Genomic DNA, 19,253 nt, shown 5'->3' on the forward strand with positions numbered 1-19,253 from the left:
CTCTTTGATGATCCTCTTTCACCGTACCAGAGTTTCCAGTTAATACCGATACAGAAGGTTTCAGTCAAGGGCCTTGCATTCCTCACCCTGTTGTGTATGTACACGTGGATATGGCCATTGAAGAAGCAGAGTCAAATACCAGTCATGGAAAGTCTAGAAGCTATTTTTCCATATCTACAGCGGCTGGTTTGATTTTGCTTACACTCTATATATGTTGATGGATGAATGGTTGAATGATCTACAAACTGCATCTGAACCTATTGATCGTTTCGCCTAATACACGCGAGCTGCAAGCTATTGAATTGATGATCTATCTAAAGATTGCTGAATGCATACGGGTACCTGAATATGCGCAAGATCACATATGTAGTCCAACTCATCCAAGTCGGTAATGTAGGTTGAAGCGAATCGCGATACCCATCCAAGCGATTACAGACAGCTAAGCTTCCAGTACAAAGCGGCATGAACTCTTCGGTTCTCTACGCACGCCCCTCCTCGGTTATTATCCACTCGAGTCCTCGTCGCTTGTCGCCAGCTGCTCCAATATGGACACTAGCATCGGACTAGACATGGGTTGGATCTTGCTTCTGACCCAACAACGCTGCGTAAATTGAAAATCCCAGCGTAACCTTGCACAAACCAAACAATGCCTTGCATTGCATCCGGTCAAGACAGGAACCATAGTTATGTCATCGCTTTACAGTACCTGCCAATGTTGGCAACTGCTGTATAGGTACTCACATATTGGTGACAACTCGACCACTGCGATTCAATCAACTCTTTCCAAGAATGCGGATGTCATCCGCCATCGAGTCAAAAGAGTCCAGACCTGCTCTATTGAGTTTGAGTCTTATGAATCGTCAATCGCAATTGTCATTCGTTGTGCTGACCTCGACTGTGGGACCGTTGTGTTTCTGAACCAGGGTTCTAGTGCAAGAGTGCGACTGTCTCACGACCACCAGAAAAGGACCCTGAATTTTTCCTTTTAGAGAGGAGCAGGTCTCCATCCTTTGTCTACCTGGCTACACTCGAATTGAAGTTGTGAGCGGGCGTGCACGAGCTCTAACCATTGTTCTGGGTTCAGTGACAAAGATTTCCGAATTTCAGCTATTGGTCTTCTTTGCAGGGACATGCTCTTCAGCAACCGGGGTCTCGACCTTGAAGAGGCGTCTTTCTGGCGAGCTTTCAGCCGACACTTCAGAGTTGTGAGGAACCCCGAAGCCAGACCAGGAACAGGGCCCATAAGCCATTGAACTGACTGACTGACGACGACTGGACTGGACCGGGGGCCAAAACCCACCCGAGAGTCGCCGAGGCTTGACTTATACGCACGCAGTACAGCACTCTGTACATACGTACTACTGCACTATCTAGATAGATGTCAATGTGTTCCTGAAGAATAAAGAATTGGCATAAGCTTAGGCCAGGTACTGAAACGGCGAGGCAAGCGGGCAAGGCTAGTCAGGTCAAAGTTCGATTCGACCAGGGTCTCGAGGGAACTGTTACAGATGAGGCAGTTTTCCCAAACAACAAAGAACCGGTTTTGGCTGTTGGCGGTTACAGTGACAGTGACCTTGGACCAGATCCTAGCTGGGCTAACGTCATTCTTCCCTAGGGTCTGGTTCAGATCAGCAATCAGATCACTTACAGTACAATGTACAGTATTCTATACAGTTCTTGAGCTCCATTGACTCCCAGAAGCACGGTTGACATTTGTTGACGTTCATTGGAAATGCCTGTACTCGGGAACCACAACATTTTGTACACATGCTATTCCCAGCGTAGAACAAAGGCCCGGCACCAAAAAGGGAGGCGACGTTTTGACATTTGAACTGGAGCAAACTAAATGGGGACAGTTGGAGCCTTTTACCTATTTTTTTTTCTGTCTCTGTCTCAAAAAGAGGAAACTATTTGATAACGAACAAGATCAATACGGATGTTTGGTAACGAACTATGGAAATTGTTATGTATTTAATTCGAGGGAGGGAAATTTAGAGACGCAGGGAGAGAGAGATAGAGCGATATACTATCGGAAAGATGAAGCTGTACCCGACAATCACTCTTTGATCATTTTTGGGATTGACTCAACTAGATCGACTCTGTTTGTCTCCAATCTTTTTAACCAAGACTCTGCTAGCCAAGTCTATTTGTTTTCTGTCTCAACCATTCACAGACACATCCCGCAATTCCGAACTTTGGCGGCCAACAAGCATCGAGCGTCTTAGACAGAGGCGTTGGCGACTTCTTTGTTCATGGACGTATCCTGGCTATTACTGCTGGGTAACGCCACTACGGGCGCCCTTATTAGTGGCATCTGGCCGCAGCGGAGAGACCGTCCGCGTCTTGTCTAAGAAAGAAGAGCTGGCTGACAGGCAATTGACGTGACTTGGCTTATTATTGTTTAAACATTTTGACAGGCTGGTCACTTATCCAATCCCGGAGCGACGGTGAATTTCTGGACGAGTCAAGCCACAGCAAACCATGACAGACTCGATGAAGTACACTCGAGTGTTCAGTTTGTGATCGGGAGGCTTGAAATGGACTCCGGATTAAGAGAGATGTCACAAGAGGTCACAATAATTCTTCGTCTGGCTGGTATGTATGTTCGGGAATAGTACAGTGGCAGTATGGCAATCAATTACAAGGTTTGATGAGATATCGAGATGCTGTCAATGCTTATTCATAACCGTACATCTGCAATATAAACAAATTGCAGATTAACCCTTCAGCGCCAAAGAAAGCAGCAAACGCCGCCCCATGGTTGGTGAACCCTTTTTAGTGGCTTTAATGTGGATTAGCTGATTGTTATTTCGAGAATGATTCTCTTTGACTGCAGGGTGAATGGAGTCGTGAAGCTTCTTTGTTATTGTTATTCAACGCTTGCCTTGCGCTTGGCCACGGTATCCATGCTTTGGGATCGTCTTCTAGAGCATCCATCGCATGTTCTATTCTCGTGATATCTCATTTCCGACGTCGTCTTCAAACTTGATGTTACTGGGACGACGCTTACCAGGTCATGGATTGATCGTCAATTCATGATGGAGCCGTTGGGATTTAATATGTGTCGCGGGACGGGAAGACGCATCGCTTCGCATCGCACCTCAGACCTGGTATCGCTACAGTAAATTATATGTTGAATGCCCTCACCGCTTCTTAATTCACAGCTATGATGTAACCTGGTTGGTCGGTGCATTGAGAGAAGAAGGACGCATTAAGTAATTTGTGTAAGAGACGAGACATGTACAATAGTTATTCTAGTTATCCATTGGATGCTGATGATTGTGTCAAGGCTGAACCTGAACCAGAAGCAGACGCAGAACAAGGGGAAGGGATTACCCTAAAAGGAATAGGTGTTGAAATAAACGGTCGATCATTCACGCAATGAGATCAGGTTTTGATGATGATATCTGTCTGTGCTAAATCGAGATCATGAACAAAGACGATGAAATGTTGGGTGTATCTCCAAGATTTGGATGTACATATTTGGGATACGAGTTCAAGACAAAGGCAAAGGCAAAGACAAAGACTAAAAGATGGCATTCTATAATTATCATAATATATTGGTTAGCAGAGCACCGACAAATGCGTATCCTTGTGATGGCTGGTAAACTGTATATAGAATTTAGGCTTTTGTATCTCTTTATGCGAACGGTATATTTTACAAGGCATATCTTGAGTTTGAAAGCTTGGCTGACGTTTTAAATGTTCATGTCAGTGCGCGTCCATGCTGACTTGGCTCTAGAAGCAAAAGTGTTATTACCTAGAAGCCGGGAATGGATGCCATTGATTAAGATTCATGTATACAATTAGATCATTTCCAATAATGAATGAAAGTAAACAAACCTGTTAAGTAAAGTAGTAATTCTGGTAGAGTATGGAGAATGGACCAAGACCAAGTTTGACGCAAAACATCCAAATCCGAACTGCATATCATCCAATTCAAGGCACAGACTTTACACAAATAGCATAGCTTAAACCAAGGCACAGAAGAAGCACAGCACAATACAGTACCGAATAATGAACTGCCCTGGATAGAACCTATTAAGCGCCAGACATGGAAACCCTTCTAGGACAGCTTGCAAGGATGGCCCACCTCCGCTGAGCAACCGCCCGCCATGCTCCGGGGCGACGTCCATTCAACAAGTGATACAGGGCCTGGTAAGTGGAGAGAAGGAGACTGGTGTGAGCTGTGATTTGCTTCACCTTTTGCTTTCCAAGCCAGGGCCATTGCTTTGCTAGCTAAGAGCTGGATCTGTCTGTGCCTTGTGCCTTGACGGGTCGGGGATGTAGAGTGTGAGTGTGAGCGTGAGGCCCTGAAAGTGAGGTACCTCCAAAAAAAGAGGGCACCGGCACATGTGGGACTGCCCAGGAACTAATAAACCTGCACGCCCCTGCCTCTCTTTCTACTTCACACGCCTACCGACCCAAAGCTCACTTACCTTACCCGTCAGGTCCATCAGTGGGCGTGCAATTCACTTCCACTAAACTCCACTGTAAGTCGGTGCTCCCCAGCGACCCCCAGGGCCCCAGTACAGGTCCCAAATCACCCCTAACAACCTTGGTGGGATCGCCTGGGAAGAAAAAACCTCCAACCGGGACGGGCTTTGCCTTGACTGGGCTTGAATGAATCCATTCAAAAGGCTTCTGCTCCCGCATTCACATCTTCCCTTTCCCACTCCATCCCGCCCCGACAACTTCTCCCAAAGGAAAGAAATTACGGTTACAGTTACGGTCACGGTTAGCCATCGTTTTTTACATCTCCAATTAGACAAAAGCTATCTCTCCATTCGCTTTACCACTCAACCACTTCGCACTCGACACCCACCAAGGAACTTCGATTCAAAGGAAAGAGAAAAGGAAAAAAAGAAGGCGTATTAGAGGAAGATAAAAAAAGAGGGGAAATTCAATTCTTGTTCTTCTTGTCTCGGTGTGCTCGTATAGTCTTACAGTACCCAGAGTAACCTTATCTCTCTCTTTGTCTTCCCTTTTCCTGTCCTGTTCCGTCTTTGGTACTGGACTGTGCGTATTTCTGCCTTGTGCGATTCAGTCCTGCGCCATCCGCCCGGCAACCAGCCGCCCCCCCGGTCAAATTGGCACCCGGCTCTGGTCTACTCTCGTCTTCGATCCAAACCCAGCCTTTCATCTCGATCCCTCTCGAGATAGAAACTGAACTGAGACGTCGACGTCTTTTCGACTCAACTTATCGTGTTTTAACGAATCCTTTTAAATCGTCGATTCACGATTCAGTCCCTGTCGAGTCTCGTTCGTCCATCCTTCAAATGTCCTTCGAACGATTATAACGACCGACCACTACGATATCGTCGACCCCGCCGCGAGCCAATCTCCCATCCATCCTCTAGCCCTTGGTTCGATAGCCACTCGATTTTATTACACACGATACGATACGATCCAATATCCTTGACAGCAATCAAGGATTTTACTCAGACGCTCGTTCGATAGCATTATAGAGGTGTTACTGCAGCATTGATTTACTGCAGAACTACCTCTTCACTCCTCCGTCGCCGTGTCTTCAATATTCAATATCTCTTAGTAGCCGACGTGCCTCGACAGAACTCGACTCAACTCGAGTTCCCTCGAATCGTCCCGCTGCTTCATCTTCATCACCATAATGGAAGCTTCCTCTCCTCTAGCGGCGCTGCATCGCCCGTCGATGCTCCCCAGCTGGGGTAGCAGAGACATCTTTCGCGGACACCCTCACTATGCGACGTCGTCCGTTACATCTGCCAGCATGAGTCTGCGTGAGCAAATGCACAAGCATTCTAATGGCGACTACTTCAACGTCAAGGACGCTCGTGCCTCGCCTGCTACAAGCCTGGCTGCTGACATCTCTCAGAACTTCCGACTTGACAGTGACTCAAGGTTTGTTCTAATGCCTTGTACTTGGTTTGAAAGCGTGTTGAATTAACATGCTTCCAGTCCCAAGTTCCACACTCCTCGAAGAGCACTCTTCACTGCTGGCATGGTGCGCAGCTTCCAAGATCGAGGTGAGAACGGTCGACAATAGTCCAGAACACAGAATATGGCGGCTAACTGGCATGTTTAAATAGATTCCCTAACAACCCCCCCTTTGCCGACATCATCACCCGCTCAATTGGCTGAGCTCAAGGAGTTGATGGAGATCTCTCCCCTGCCTCACAAGGCCCCTTTCTTCACTCAATTCGAGATTACATCTCCAACTCCCGGCTCTACACCAGCCGCTGACGATGAAATGGTGCTCGATTCGCCGGCCCCCATCTCTCGGCAGTCTTCCTTGGAACCACCCAAGCCCATCATGGCTGAGTCAGTCTCATATTCCCACATTCCTCATCCAACACCAACTGACGTCTATCAGAAACCGCAAAATAGCTATGCCTCGACGACCTTCCCTAACACGGATGAAGGGTTTTAGTACTTCGGCGGTACCGAACCGTCAGGCTGACGCCGTTGACGCAACTCCCTTTCGCTTTAGTGCTGGCGGATCTCGTCTCAACCACACCAGCTCCAACCTGTCTCTAAGTGAATGCTTCGAGACAGCGTCACCACCCCAGGAGCGCAGGCCCGTATCCGCCAACAGCCCCTGCCCCGGTATGCCTGCTGGCCGTGCTAGACCCCAGTTTCTCAACTTCAACGCTTGCTCTCGCAACAATGCCTCCCCTTCCATGAACGCGCATTCTCGTCGACAGTCCAACCCCTTTCTCAGGAATCGCAAGCAGTTCCGTCGATCGTTGAGCATGTTCGAGCATCCTGCTGACGTCATGAAGAGCAACTCAGATGGAGAGGAGACACCCTCACCTGCGCTTCAATCGGTCATGGATGTGGAGGAGGCTCAAGAACCCGTCCTCCCCCATTTCCTCCTTGAAGACCCTACTGATACCATTCCTCGTATCAGTCGCGAGACCCTCGTCGATGTCTTGGACGGCAAGTACAGCTCTCACTTCGACCAGAAGATCGTGATTGACTGCCGTTTTGAGTACGAGTATGAGGGTGGTCACATTGATGGCGCTGTCAACTACAATGACAAGGACCTACTTACAAACCAGCTCTTCCAGACTCCCATGGACGGACGAACTCTTCTCATCTTCCACTGCGAGTACTCGGCCCACCGTGCCCCCCTTATGGCTCGCCACGTTCGTTCTGAGGATCGCACCGTGAATGCTGAGCACTACCCCAAGCTTACGTATCCTGAAGTCTACATCCTAGACGGTGGATACTCTGGTTTCTTCACCGAGCACCGTGGTCGATGCTATCCCCAAGAATACGTTGAGATGTCAGATGAGGCTCACCAGCGCACATGTGAACGCGAAATGGGCCGATTGAAATCTCGCAAGGGCCTTAGCCGAGCCGCTACTTTTGCCTTTGGTCAACGCGAGCGTAGTGTGGAAGAGTCGCCTACTGCCCCCAGTAGACCTAGCTCACGACACCCTCATCTCCATGCATCTATTTCCCGCCTTGGTGCCTCCCCAATCACGCGCCGCATGGCCTCATACTAGACGTACTGATCTTTACGACTCGGTCTTTGTGATGCACGTGGTAGAGCCCGACTCTATTGGTGCTGGTTTCACCTTGTCCGCTCTCTCAGGTCTCGGTCATTTTAATCTTTCGCCTTCTACCAATGATGCCTGTTTGGTTCGATAACCTGACTTGCAACTAATCCTTACTACGATAATCACCCTCATGCTCATACATACACCACGACCGCAACGACTTCGATATTAGATCTTTACTACGAGTTCTCGCTCACCGATTAACCTTTCCCTTTCTCTTTACGTTTTACACGCTTACGTTCATGGTTCATCGATGGAACCTCATTCACAAGGGAGCCAACATCCTCCCCATTCTGCATTCGGGCGCGCATTCTTCTTTATCTTTCTCTTTTCACTCATCATCATGCATCTGACTTGGCGATTTCCGGAATTGCATTTTTGGCTTCTAAAACATGCCTCAGGAACAAGCATTTCCTTACGACTGTGGCTCTGTTCACAATAGACATTTCGATACCAGGTGTCTCGGCCTTTCGATATCTTCATTTGGGGAAATCAGGAAGAACACACCTGTCTGGAGAGGTCCATTGATTGCCGGGCAAAACCCAACTTGCATCTGTCACTGGGTACTCTATTCCACAGCATTTTTGATACCAGTATCCTCAACTTTACGGATACATCACACCCTACAAACGTTTATACGCGCATATTGTCGCACCTATACCCACCCAAACCCGACGAAACCGGGCTTGGTTAACCTTTTCCTTTGTTCATTACTACATATTCAAACAATCACTTCCCGAAAAATTACTCGGGAGGTTGGAAAAACTACATAACAACCCTCAGACCTGTATCTGTATTCTTTTCCTTTGTCCATACATACATAAACAGGCACAGGTCATTGGTTTTGGCAGTACCATGAAAGATTGGTACTGCTGTACTTTTTCTGTAGGACTAGCTGGTGGAACGAATCCGCCTTATGGCAGGCAAGCGAAAGATGGTTTTGCTACTTGTACATATTATTACATTGCCTTATGGGGGATATGCCCTGGCTAGGAGATACCTACAGATGAGGGAAAAAACAGTTGAAAGTTAAAATTATTAAACTGCTGCTTCTCAACGGTGACTGAACATGATGGCCAATCTAGTAAGTAATAGTTCAGTCGCAAGTTTACCATGGATGGTGATCAACATCAACGTAGAAACGACTCAATGACATGCCATTTGGGTGCAGCATAAACCTAAGTGTTGGTTTGGGCAATGTATGGGTTAACAGCATTTCTTACAGTTCTCTCGCAGATGTCTCTTTTCTAGTTGCAACATTGGGATCATGTTATTATATCACCTTTTGAAGACGGCATAGTTCTTCTGCTTTGACACGGTATGTGATTTTGGTCTTAATTCCAACCTCAATTGATTTATGATCCATAAACCAGTACGTCTAAAGTGTGAGTGAGCTTGGGATACAGAAAACAAATGGCGTCAGAGCCGGCCCAATATGACACAAAATGACTAAATGACCTTCTGAAAACTCCTTTTCATCAAACGCCGCCCATGCCTCCGGTATAATATACAAAAATCAAATTGTATTAAATATTCGTTTCATCGCCGTCTTGAAGAGTGAAATCCCATTCCTTGAACGCCTCGCGGAACGCCTCCACGTCCTTGGTCTCCTCCTCAATAGTCTGCTCGCAGCCCTTCCATGAAAGGCGGTGCTCGAGATTGAGAAGCTTGGCTACCACTCGTCGACCGAACTGGAGATCAAAATGCTTGTCTGCGGGCAGAGGCATGACGAGGGACTTGCCCTTAATACGCTCCTCACCATCATCTGCCCACAACCACACGCGGAAGAAGTCGCCACCTGATTCAGCTTGTTGCTCGAGAGTCAGGTCTTGTGCCTTGAAAGCTGGGCAGGACTGGTTCTCTGCTTCGACTTTGAAAGCAGCTTCCGCCAGACCCTTGTGGATGAGCTCGGCAGGTAAGGGCATCAGTTGCCAAATCAGATGGACGTTGCGTTCACGGCTGATCTCCCAAGTGACGACGCCAAGTTTGTGGGAGCTCTTGGCAGCAATCATGGCCTGGATAGCTTCGCGGAAGTGGTTCATCTCTTTATAGGTCTTGGCAGCCTCGCCGTTTGGATCCGCGACTGGTCCAATACTGGGGATGGTCGGATTGTGTGGTAATGGAATGATGATCAAGTGACCTGGGAAATCAAGGCCTTGCTCGGTGAAGGTCGCAGACGTAGGCAAGGGGCCTTTGGCTGTTGAGATGTAGGCGTCGTCACCAATGCTGCAACACATGTGCGAAGATAAGTTGGGGTTGGAGAGACAAAAGTAGCATCTATCGGGACCTGGAGGGGGTGATCGATGGCGTTGCTTCTGGCGCCGGCCCCTGTGTCCCCTCTCGTGCTCGTCACCGCCATACCGGTTATAAATGTCCTCCTTAGGGGCACGTTTCTTGGTCTTGGGGTTAAATGGCGATGCTGTGGCGCCGACGGGTACTGATGCGTCTCCTTTATTGAGGCTGAATGCATACAAAGACTTTGCTTTAGCCTCATTGCCATATGGGGCCATTGAAATGAATCGCGTGACGCAAGTGTTGTCGGTATCCTTCTCGGTAGGATGCACAAACGCTTCTCGCTCATAGAAGTAGCCTTCAGGAGAGGATGCTAAATGATATCGTGGTTTAAGTGCCGCGCATAGCTCCGCGACCGAGTCTGAGACAGCCAAGGACGCTTGGTTTGTAGGATCAAGCGCAACTTGCGAACCAGTCCAGACACCCGCTGGCCATATCGAAGTCAAGAGAATATCAGCACTGTTGGCACCGCGCAGGCTCTTGGCATCGTCGACTGTGTGAAATGGTAGGTGCTGTTCTTTAGATTGGCCAGCAATGAGGTTCGTATCTAATTGACCACCGAGAGCGACGATTCGCACACCATCAGACGTCTTGGTAATACTCCGCTTGCCGAGAAAATGTAGATTCTCGCAAATTTCCTCTTCAGCCTCGACCTTTGCGGCGATGCGTGGGGGCAAAGGATGACTTCCCATGGTGAAGTAAGTCGGCAGAGGGACTTGAAAGGTTCCATCGAGAAGCGCAGTAATCGAATCGTCATCCTGTGTTGCGCTGAAGACGTCGCCAGTAAGAATGGCCATGGAGAAGCTGTTCTTTGAATGAAGAGTAGCTAGCTTCTTGAATGCTGGTCCAAGCTGGCCATTGAGGCTGCCCAAGACGATACTGGATAAAATTTGTGAGATTATGAGCTGCAAGTAAAGATTCAAAGTATCACTCACATTTTAGGTGCAGCCATATTGGCGGTTGTTGTGACAAGAAATGGTCTAGACTTCTCACGATAACTTCTAAGTGAAGGGAATGTGAATGAAAGAAGCTATGATGAAAGTGTACGAAGAGCGCGTTGGAGTTCTATAATAGATAAGAGAATGCGGCGCGAGTATGATTGGTCAGTGTGGGGCTCCATGCATTAGCGCCGTCTTATCGGTTTTGCCGCTTATGAACCGATAAAAAAAGTTTTGGCGGGGACATCTTTTCGCGGTATGGATGTGAAGAAGCTCTTTTTCGCAAAGACTTGGATCTTCATTTTTCCAAGTTCTTTACATACAAAACAACACCGCCCAAGATGCCGGCCAACTCTTCAGGGCGCATCACAAAGGCGCGGAAGAACAAGAACTCAACACCCCACCAAAAGAACCACCGGTGGGAATCTTTTACTACTAAAATCTCAAAATTTAATTCACTTCAACCTCTACGAAAAGTTCGCCGTCATGACCTCGATAACGAAGACCTTTCGACCTCGACATCCTACTTTCAGACCGGACTGCAAAAATGGGGAGAGCTCAATGTCTCGAAACCGTTCTCTGCTTTCAAGACAAAGGTCTGGCCTCTTTGTGAGAGCTTGCCCCAGCTACTCCATTTTGAGCAGCGCATCATGGACCTGCTCGCCGACTTTATAGCAGGACAAGACAAGGAAGCTCTGGAGCCGCTACTAGACCTCCTAACCGCTTTCTCCCACGATTTGGGAGTTCGATTCGAGAAGCATTATGGTAGAAGTTTGGATTTAATCATGGCTATCGCAGCCAAGCCACAGGATGCCGACGTTATTGAGTGGACGTTTGGAGCCCTCGCATTTTTGTTCAAGTACCTTTCTAAACTACTCGTTCCTGACTTGCGACCTACTTTCAAAGTCATGGCGCCACTACTCGGAAAGTCACGACATCCTCCTCATATTGCCCGATTCGCAGCCGAAGCACTTAGTTTCCTGGTTAAAAAGGCTGCCGCGCCATCACAACGCGAGACAGCTTTAAAGCGCCTGGTCGAATGCGCTCGGGACGATCTTCTGAGCATCAAGGACGACCGTCAGTTCATTTTGTACAAGGATGGATTGATGAACATGTTTGCCGAGGCCATCAAGGGTACTGATAACATTATCCATTCCACTGCTCCAGATATCTTCGCCGCACTGGTCGACGCCATTCCTGAAGAGGAGCGAACCCTCAGCGAGGATACCACATGGACCGATGTTGTCTGTGGTGTGTTGACCAGTGTTATACATCATGCGACTGCTGAGACTTTTGGGGATTTCGCAGACGGAGTCCATGCGGCAATCCGGGGTAACATGGAGCGGACAGCTCCTACCGACCGTCAATGGCAGGTTGTACCCCTTATTAGGATATACGGAACCATGGCCGGTGTTCGAAAAGGATACCGAATCAGTAATTGGTCGCCTCTTATCAAGAACTTTGTCGACTTGCTTTCCAGTGTTACAGAAGCAGCTCCGCGGGACTCCTCAAGCACCGTCTGGAGGTTTGTCATGGCCAGCACTACGATTGTCTGGCACCACGCACCTATTGATGCTTTGATACCCTATATTAATCCTCTCATCCAATCTCTGACTCGCGAGCCATTCATGAAATGGTTCATTCCCTTTTGTTCTTATTTCTGCGAGCTGGATGCTCAGCGCTTCGGAAGCTTGTTTCGTAACGATTTCCAAAGGTAAAAATCCCGAGTATCTACTAGTTTCGAGCCTTTACTAACTGTGCAAGATTCATTGCGAGTCATTGGTCTGAAGAGTCTAATGAAGATATGCTTTGTGTCCTCTTGCCAAAGATGATTGAGAATGGCGCTTTTCCTTTGGCCGGCGAGAAGGACAGCTGCAGAATGTCACAGGGTTGGCAAGGTCAGATCGTTTCCAAGTTCGAACGCTTAGAGATCTCACCATTCCCTGAACGCGGCCCCTATAACAAGGATCCTCAAGTTTGGCGGGATAGGTGCCTGCCCAAGTACTCGGCGCTGCTTCAGATTCTTGAACTCACAACAGTTCACCCATCGACAAACGCTAAGATCGCCGAACTTCTACTCCGGAAGCTAAAGCTCGCGCTGCGGCCCTCTTCCACATTGGCATCGGACGAGGTTCATTTTATTGTTGGTCAGGGATTCCACGCCTATTTGCGTATGAGCAAGGCTGCTGGCTCTGTCGACATCACTTTGAGTCCGCTCCTGCGTGCAGCCGTTCCTCGATTTTCTCAATCTGTCAGCTTCTTGCATGCATATCTTGCCTACGAAGAAATTCTACAGGGCAACGAGTCTGCTCGACGACAAGATAGCACAAGTAGTGATAGTTCATCCACTGAGGAGGACCCAGTTACTAAGTCTTTGGTCGAAAACTTAAGTTCTCCATCACACGAACTCCGTTTAGCATCTTTGAATCTACTCAAGACGCTTAATATGGCAACAGACAGCTTTAATACCATCGAGACCATGATCGAGGTCGAAGAGACCCCGCTGAGTCTCACACATACAAGAACGATTGCTATGCTTCTTCGCAAGTTAGGCCAGAGCTATGCTTCATTTGAGGATAACTCTTGGCTACAACGGGCTGTGCCTGCTTTCCTATTCGGTATGCTCACAGTGAAGCTGTCTCCTGTGTGGGATGATTCGGTTGAGACTATGAAGCAAATCACAGAGATTAAGGCTGGAGAGGAGGCAGTCTGCGAGGTTGCTTTCCGCTGGTTGAAGGTTCCTTCATCTCGATGGGGTGCCTCGCAGCCCGAAACCCACAGCTCTCGTCGCGCGTTTGTTTCCGACTTTGAATGCACAAACGTGCGCAGACTGGAAGAAGCTGCAGCTGAGGTTGAAGAGTCAATCGACCACCCAGATGAGCTGATGTTGCAGAGTTTTGATGACAAGCAGCGAACTGCTGAGACAACCGCTGGCAATGCCAGGTCGCGCGCGCTCAAAGTTTTCAATGCCATCCCCTTCATCGCAGAGAGGAGGTCTCGTCAACTTGTGCCACACTTCCTCGCCTGGGCAAGTGAAGACCGAACCCCTGAGTCTGTCGAAGGTCAAGGAGCTTCTGAGGGGGCTACTTGGTCTCTTGCAGACCGCAAGGCCATGCTCGGAGTCTTCTCCCAATTCATCAACCCTCGTGTCCTTTACGAGCACGAGCAAGTCTATACTTCACTCTTGCAGTTGATGGAAAATGGTGACGCTGAGGTTCAAAAGGTCACCCTCAAGGCAATACTTGCTTGGAAGCAGGAGGCAATCAAGACTTATCAAGAGAACTTGGAGTTCCTCCTGGATGAGGCTCGATTCAAGAACGAGCTTACAGTCTTTCTCCAAGACGAAACTGCTATCAAGCCGGAGCACAGAGCTGAGTTGATGCCCATTCTCCTCCGATTGCTTTATGGTCGCACCATTTCCAAGAAGGGGGCAGCAAGCGGCCGACATGGCCTTCAAGCCACTCGACTTGCTGTTCTCCGAAACCTCAGTGTTGAAGATATGGGTAGCTTTTTGGACATTGCCACTGGCAAACTGAAGGATGTCAAGGTTGTTGGTGCCTCGAAGAAGATCTTCGAGGAGCCTCTTCTCCCTGTCCGAAAGCAACTTGGTTTCCTCAACATGATTTCTTCCGTCATTTCGGAGCTCGGTACCAACGCTACACCCTATCTAGAGACACTACTCAATGCTGTTTTGTACTGTCTTGTCTTTGCCTGCCGACAACTCAGCGGCCAGGGCGACCCAGAGGACGCCCCCGAAGAAGAGGAAGAAAAGGCCAGCACGCAGTCTCTCTTGAGGATTATTCGGTCCACTGGTCTGAAATGTTTGATTGCGCTTTTCCAAAACGCCCAGTCTTTCCAATGGGCGCCTTATCAAGATGTTATCCTCGGAGATATTGTGGCACCAAGACTGGAAAACTTGCCTAGCGAGACAACACAGGGAGTTTCTGGTATGCTTCAGCTCTTTGCTACCTGGTCTGTCCTCCCCAGAATCGCCCTGTTTTTTGCGCCACATGACAAGATTCCCGAGGGCATTCTTCCCAAGGTCATCGAATGTTTGTCAATCGAGAAGGGTAAGGATGCAGTCAAGATTCATGTCCTGTCAATTGTTCGCAACTTGGTTAAGCTTGCGACTGCGCCTGCGCAGGAGTGCGAGTTCAACGAAGTTATCAAGGCAGAGCTTCTCGAGCCCAACTCTAAAGCAATTCTGGCACAGATATCCAATGTCTTGGACATGTCTGGCATCAGCAATGACCTTATGGAAGCTTGCGTAGAGACAATCCTGGTAATGTCTCCCATTATTCAGGATGCCGAAGATGTCCAGGCCGTTATCAAAATCTCCATCTTCCTTCTCAACCAGCCACCTCGAAGAGTCAGCCCCAAGCTCAAGGGCAGAATCCTGCTTATTGCGGAGCAATATGTCGCAGGTTCTAGCGCCTTTGACAACCAGTCACTTCTCGACGATGTTTATGACACTATCTCCTCTCTTTTCAGCTACTTCAAAGACCGCGACAACCGACAGTCCCTGTCGAGAGCGCTGCTTGCTATCGCTGGAAAAGATAACAATCTCCAAGAGGTTGCCGAATTGTGCTCATCCCTCAACTCCTTCAAAGAAGGCCGTATTGATGAGCCCGATTACGATGCACGCCTAGCTGCCTATAGTGCAATCTCTGGTGATCGAGAAGTCCCGTTGACTCCCAAGCAGTGGTTGCCCTTACTTCACAACCTTATCTTTCATATTCGAGATGATGCTGAGTTTGGTATTCTGGCCTCTAACTCCGCCGACGGACTGCGTCGATTTATTGTAGATGCGGCAGCTTGCTCGTCCGAAGAATCCAAGGGAAAGTTTGGCGTCCAACTTCGAGAAGTCATCATGCCTGCTCTCTACGCTGGTGCTCGTGAGCCATCTGACACTTCTCGACGAGAGTACCTCCGCGTAATGGGTCATCTTTTGTCAACCATGCCGGAATGGGAGCCCATTGCTGATCTCAGTGCATTGTTGAACGACCGAAACGAAGAGAGTTCTGAGTTGACATTCTTCTTCAACATTCTAAGCCCTGCGACAGCACGACAACTGGAGGCTCTGCACATTCTTGAGGCTGCCAACAAGCAGAAGGAATTTGGAAGCCAAAACCTGGCCCAGTTCTTCATCCCGCTTCTCGAACACTTCATCTTCGGCCGTGCCGATGGAGTTGACGACCACGGTCTTGGCGCTCAAGCAATCATCACCATTGGCAATCTCGCAAGTTCTTTACACTGGAAGCATTACCGCACCACCCTCCAACGATACATTGGTTATGTTGCGGCCAAGCCTGAGCAACAAAAGCTGACAATCCGCCTCTTGAGTAAGGTTGCCGACGCACTTGTCGACGCAGCTGAAAACGATTCCGAAGAGCGCATGGATGTGGACCAGATTGATGTATCTTCATCAAGCACCACCAGACTTCCTCTCACAATTCCGAAGGCAGAAAAGCTTAGCGTTGATGTTACCAATTTCTTTTTGCCTACACTGGTGAAGCATCTTCACGAAAAGGACGAGTCAGAAGTCAGTTACCGTGTCCCGGTTGGTGTCATCATCGTCAGACTCTTGAAGTTGTTGCCGTCGGATCAGATGGACCAGAAACTTGCTGGTGTTTTGACCGATATCAGCCACATCCTCCGCAGCAAGTCTATAGAGGCCCGAGACATGGCTCGAGACACACTAGTAAAGATAGCTGTCAATTTGGGCTCGTCTTACTTTGGGTTCCTTCTCAAGGAGTTGCGAGGCGCTCTGACCAGAGGATACCAGCTCCATGTGCTTTCGTACACAATGCACTCTATTTTGGTCGCTATCGTTCCCAGCTGCGCCCCTGGCGACCTGGATTACTGCCTCAACTTTGTCGTAGCAGTTGTCATGGACGACATCTTCGGCGTGATTGGACAAGAGAAAGACGCTGAGGGATACACGACACAAACCAAGGAAATCAAGAGCAGCAAGAGCCAGGACTCAATGGAGCTCATCGCGAAAAACGCCTCTATTGGCCGTCTCATTGATTTGGTGAAACCGTTGCGAGCGCTTCTGATGCAGAAGGTTGATCTCAAAATGGTCCGAAAACTCGATGCTTTGATGTCACGTATAACATCTGGTCTTCTACAAAACCCTGCCGCTGAAAGCCGCGACACCCTGGTTTTCTGTTACGAAGTGATTCAAGATGTCTACAATTCTCAAAAGCCTGAAGTTGAAGAGAAACTCGACCCTCGAGTCAAGAAATACCTCGTCCAGAAGGGCGCCAAGAAGAGCGGTGATCGAGGCAAAACGACTAAGCACACATACAAGCTGATTCGTTTTGCAGTCGATATTCTGAGGGCGATCCTGAAGAAGCATGACAGCTTGCGCACTCCTGAGAATATCACTGGATTTATTCCTATCCTTGGTGATGCTATGGTTGGTGGAGAGGACGAGGTCAAGATTTCTGCCTTCCGCTTGCTAGCCGTCATTGTCAAGGTGCCGTTTAGTGACGATCAGGGGTCGAAGTTGTACAAGGTTGCAGTCAAGGAAGCAACCAAGAGTATTTCCATGTCAGTCTCCACCACTACTGAGGTGGCTCAAGCAGCACTTAAGATGCTGGCTGTTGTTCTTCGGGATCGTCGTGACACTCCTGTCGGGGACGCAGCGATTGATATGCTAATCACAAAGTTGAAGGTCGATCTGACTGAACCTCTTTACCGTCACGTCACGTTCAATTTCTTGCGATCAGTTCTGGACCGACGCATTGAAACTGCTTCTGTTTACGACATCATGGACTATGTGGGCACAGTTATGATCATCAACGATGACAAGGATACCCGTGATCTTGCCCGAGGCGCATTCTTCCAGTTCGTTCGCGAATACCCTCAGAAAAAGGCCAGATGGGCCAAGCAGCTCAACTTTATTGTTGCCAACCTAAAGTATGAGCGAGAGGGCGGTCGTCTGTCCGTCATGGAAATGGTTCACTTGCTCCTCATGAAGTCATCTGACGACTTTGTTCAAGAGATTTCCTCTACCTGTTTTCTCCCACTCTTCTTTGTCCTTGCCAACGACGACAGCGAGAAATGCAGACTTTCAGCTGCAGGCCTTCTCAGGGAGATCTTCCGCAAAGCCGATAAGGAGCAAACTCAAACGTTCCTCGGACTCGTGCGAACATGGTTGGCTCAGGACGGAAACGAAGCAGTGCTCAAACTCGCTTTCCAGGTTTTCGGCTTTTACCTTGAATCTAGTGGAAACGCATCCAAGAACAAGCAGGACTTCAAACTTGTTCTCGAGAAGATCAGCGGCGTTATTGAGAACGAGGATATTCGTGAAGTCGACGGAGAGCTCATAGAGGCAGCCCTCGAAGTCATTCGTGCTGCTCTGGCTGTGTTCCCTGAAAAGATCCTGGCAAGCAACAGCGAGGAGATGTGGTCTAACATTGTCAGATGTCTGTCACACCAAGAACCTTCAGTTAAGATATCATCTATAGGCTTGACAAGCTCCTACTTGGCAGACTTTGCCCAGCAAACTGGTGATGTAACCGTTGGCGAGCCGGTAGAGGGTAGCCATGGTCTGACGCTCGATCTGTCAAAGGTACAGAACCTGGTTAGACTCGTTCTGGGTGTCCTGGCAACGAGAGACATTGATGAGAAGCTAGGAGCGGAAGCTGTCCAGGTTCTTGCTTTCTTGGCTCCTCGTCTCCCCGAGGGTGACGGAGAAGATGAGGAAGAAGAGGAGGAAGACCAGGGCGAGGAGGAGAAGAGCGAGCGAAAGACAGACCTTGAGCATATGTTCAGACAAATCTCTCGCGTCATTCGAAGAGAAATTCCTCCCAGGGCTGTGGCCATTACACCAAAGGTAGCTGCGATGGAGCTTCTGGAGACTGTGTGCCGGAGGTCTTCCCTAGAACGTCTTCGGCCATCGTTCAAGACCATCCTTGTGCCACTCCATAACCTCACCGACCCCTCCATTGCCCCTCCTTTCTCGAACGATGAGCTTTTCAAGACAAAGCATGAGGCTCTCAAGACACGTGCACAGATTCTTATGGATTCTCTGCAGAAGAAGTTCGGCACTTCTGAATACTCTAAGCAGTTGCTCGCCATTAGGGAGGAAGTGAGGAAGAAGAGAGAGGAACGATCAAGCAAGAGGAAGATTGATGCGATTATCAAGCCGGAGAAGTATGGACGGGACAAGAGGAAGAAGTTCGAAAAGAACAAGTCTCGCCTCAAGACACGGTCCAAGGAGCAGAAGGATATGAGGCAGTCGTTCAAGCGATGGTAAGGGGATTGATGGTGTTGCATCAACGGGCGTTAAGGAATTATAGAATTGGACAAGATGTGTGTTTTATGGCGTAATCATATGGATTCATAGTAAAAGTCATTTGTATGTCAAATATGAAAAGCAAACACGGCCATCTATTGGGCTCGTGACTATTATAATGATCATTCCTGTCTGAAGAGGAGGGTATTCCATCAACGCCACCCAATCCTCTTA

General features: G+C 48.7%; 3 protein-coding genes across 3 annotated transcripts; 2 read left to right on the top strand and 1 right to left on the bottom strand.

The window, feature by feature from the left end:
* Nucleotides 1-5,629: 5,629 nt before the first annotated feature.
* FSST1_003376 (putative tyrosine protein phosphatase MIH1) lies at nucleotides 5,630-7,490 on the top strand (the record flags this gene model as incomplete). The annotated part of the gene is made up of 4 exons (XM_083229452.1): nucleotides 5,630-5,880; nucleotides 5,938-6,005; nucleotides 6,069-6,300; nucleotides 6,353-7,490. The coding sequence occupies 4 exons, from the start codon at nucleotides 5,630-5,632 to the stop codon at nucleotides 7,488-7,490; spliced, it is 1,689 nt and encodes a 562-aa protein (XP_083086806.1).
* A 1,580-nt stretch (nucleotides 7,491-9,070) lies between these two features.
* Nucleotides 9,071-10,788, bottom strand: FSST1_003377 (CwfJ C-terminus 2-domain-containing protein-like protein; the record flags this gene model as incomplete). The annotated part of the gene is made up of 2 exons (XM_083229453.1): nucleotides 9,071-10,715; nucleotides 10,772-10,788. The coding sequence occupies 2 exons, from the start codon at nucleotides 10,786-10,788 to the stop codon at nucleotides 9,071-9,073; spliced, it is 1,662 nt and encodes a 553-aa protein (XP_083086807.1).
* Nucleotides 10,789-11,115: 327 nt separating this feature from the next.
* FSST1_003378 (armadillo-type protein) lies at nucleotides 11,116-19,040 on the top strand (the record flags this gene model as incomplete). Its single annotated transcript, XM_083229454.1, has 2 exons — nucleotides 11,116-12,488; nucleotides 12,539-19,040. 2 exons carry the CDS (start codon nucleotides 11,116-11,118, stop codon nucleotides 19,038-19,040), a joined length of 7,875 nt encoding a protein of 2,624 aa, XP_083086808.1.
* Nucleotides 19,041-19,253: the final 213 nt, after the last annotated feature.

This window comes from Fusarium sambucinum, chromosome I (assembly GCF_050947815.1).
Source record: "Fusarium sambucinum isolate potato_lamoka chromosome I, whole genome shotgun sequence".
Taxonomy (NCBI): Eukaryota; Fungi; Ascomycota; class Sordariomycetes; order Hypocreales; family Nectriaceae; genus Fusarium; species Fusarium sambucinum.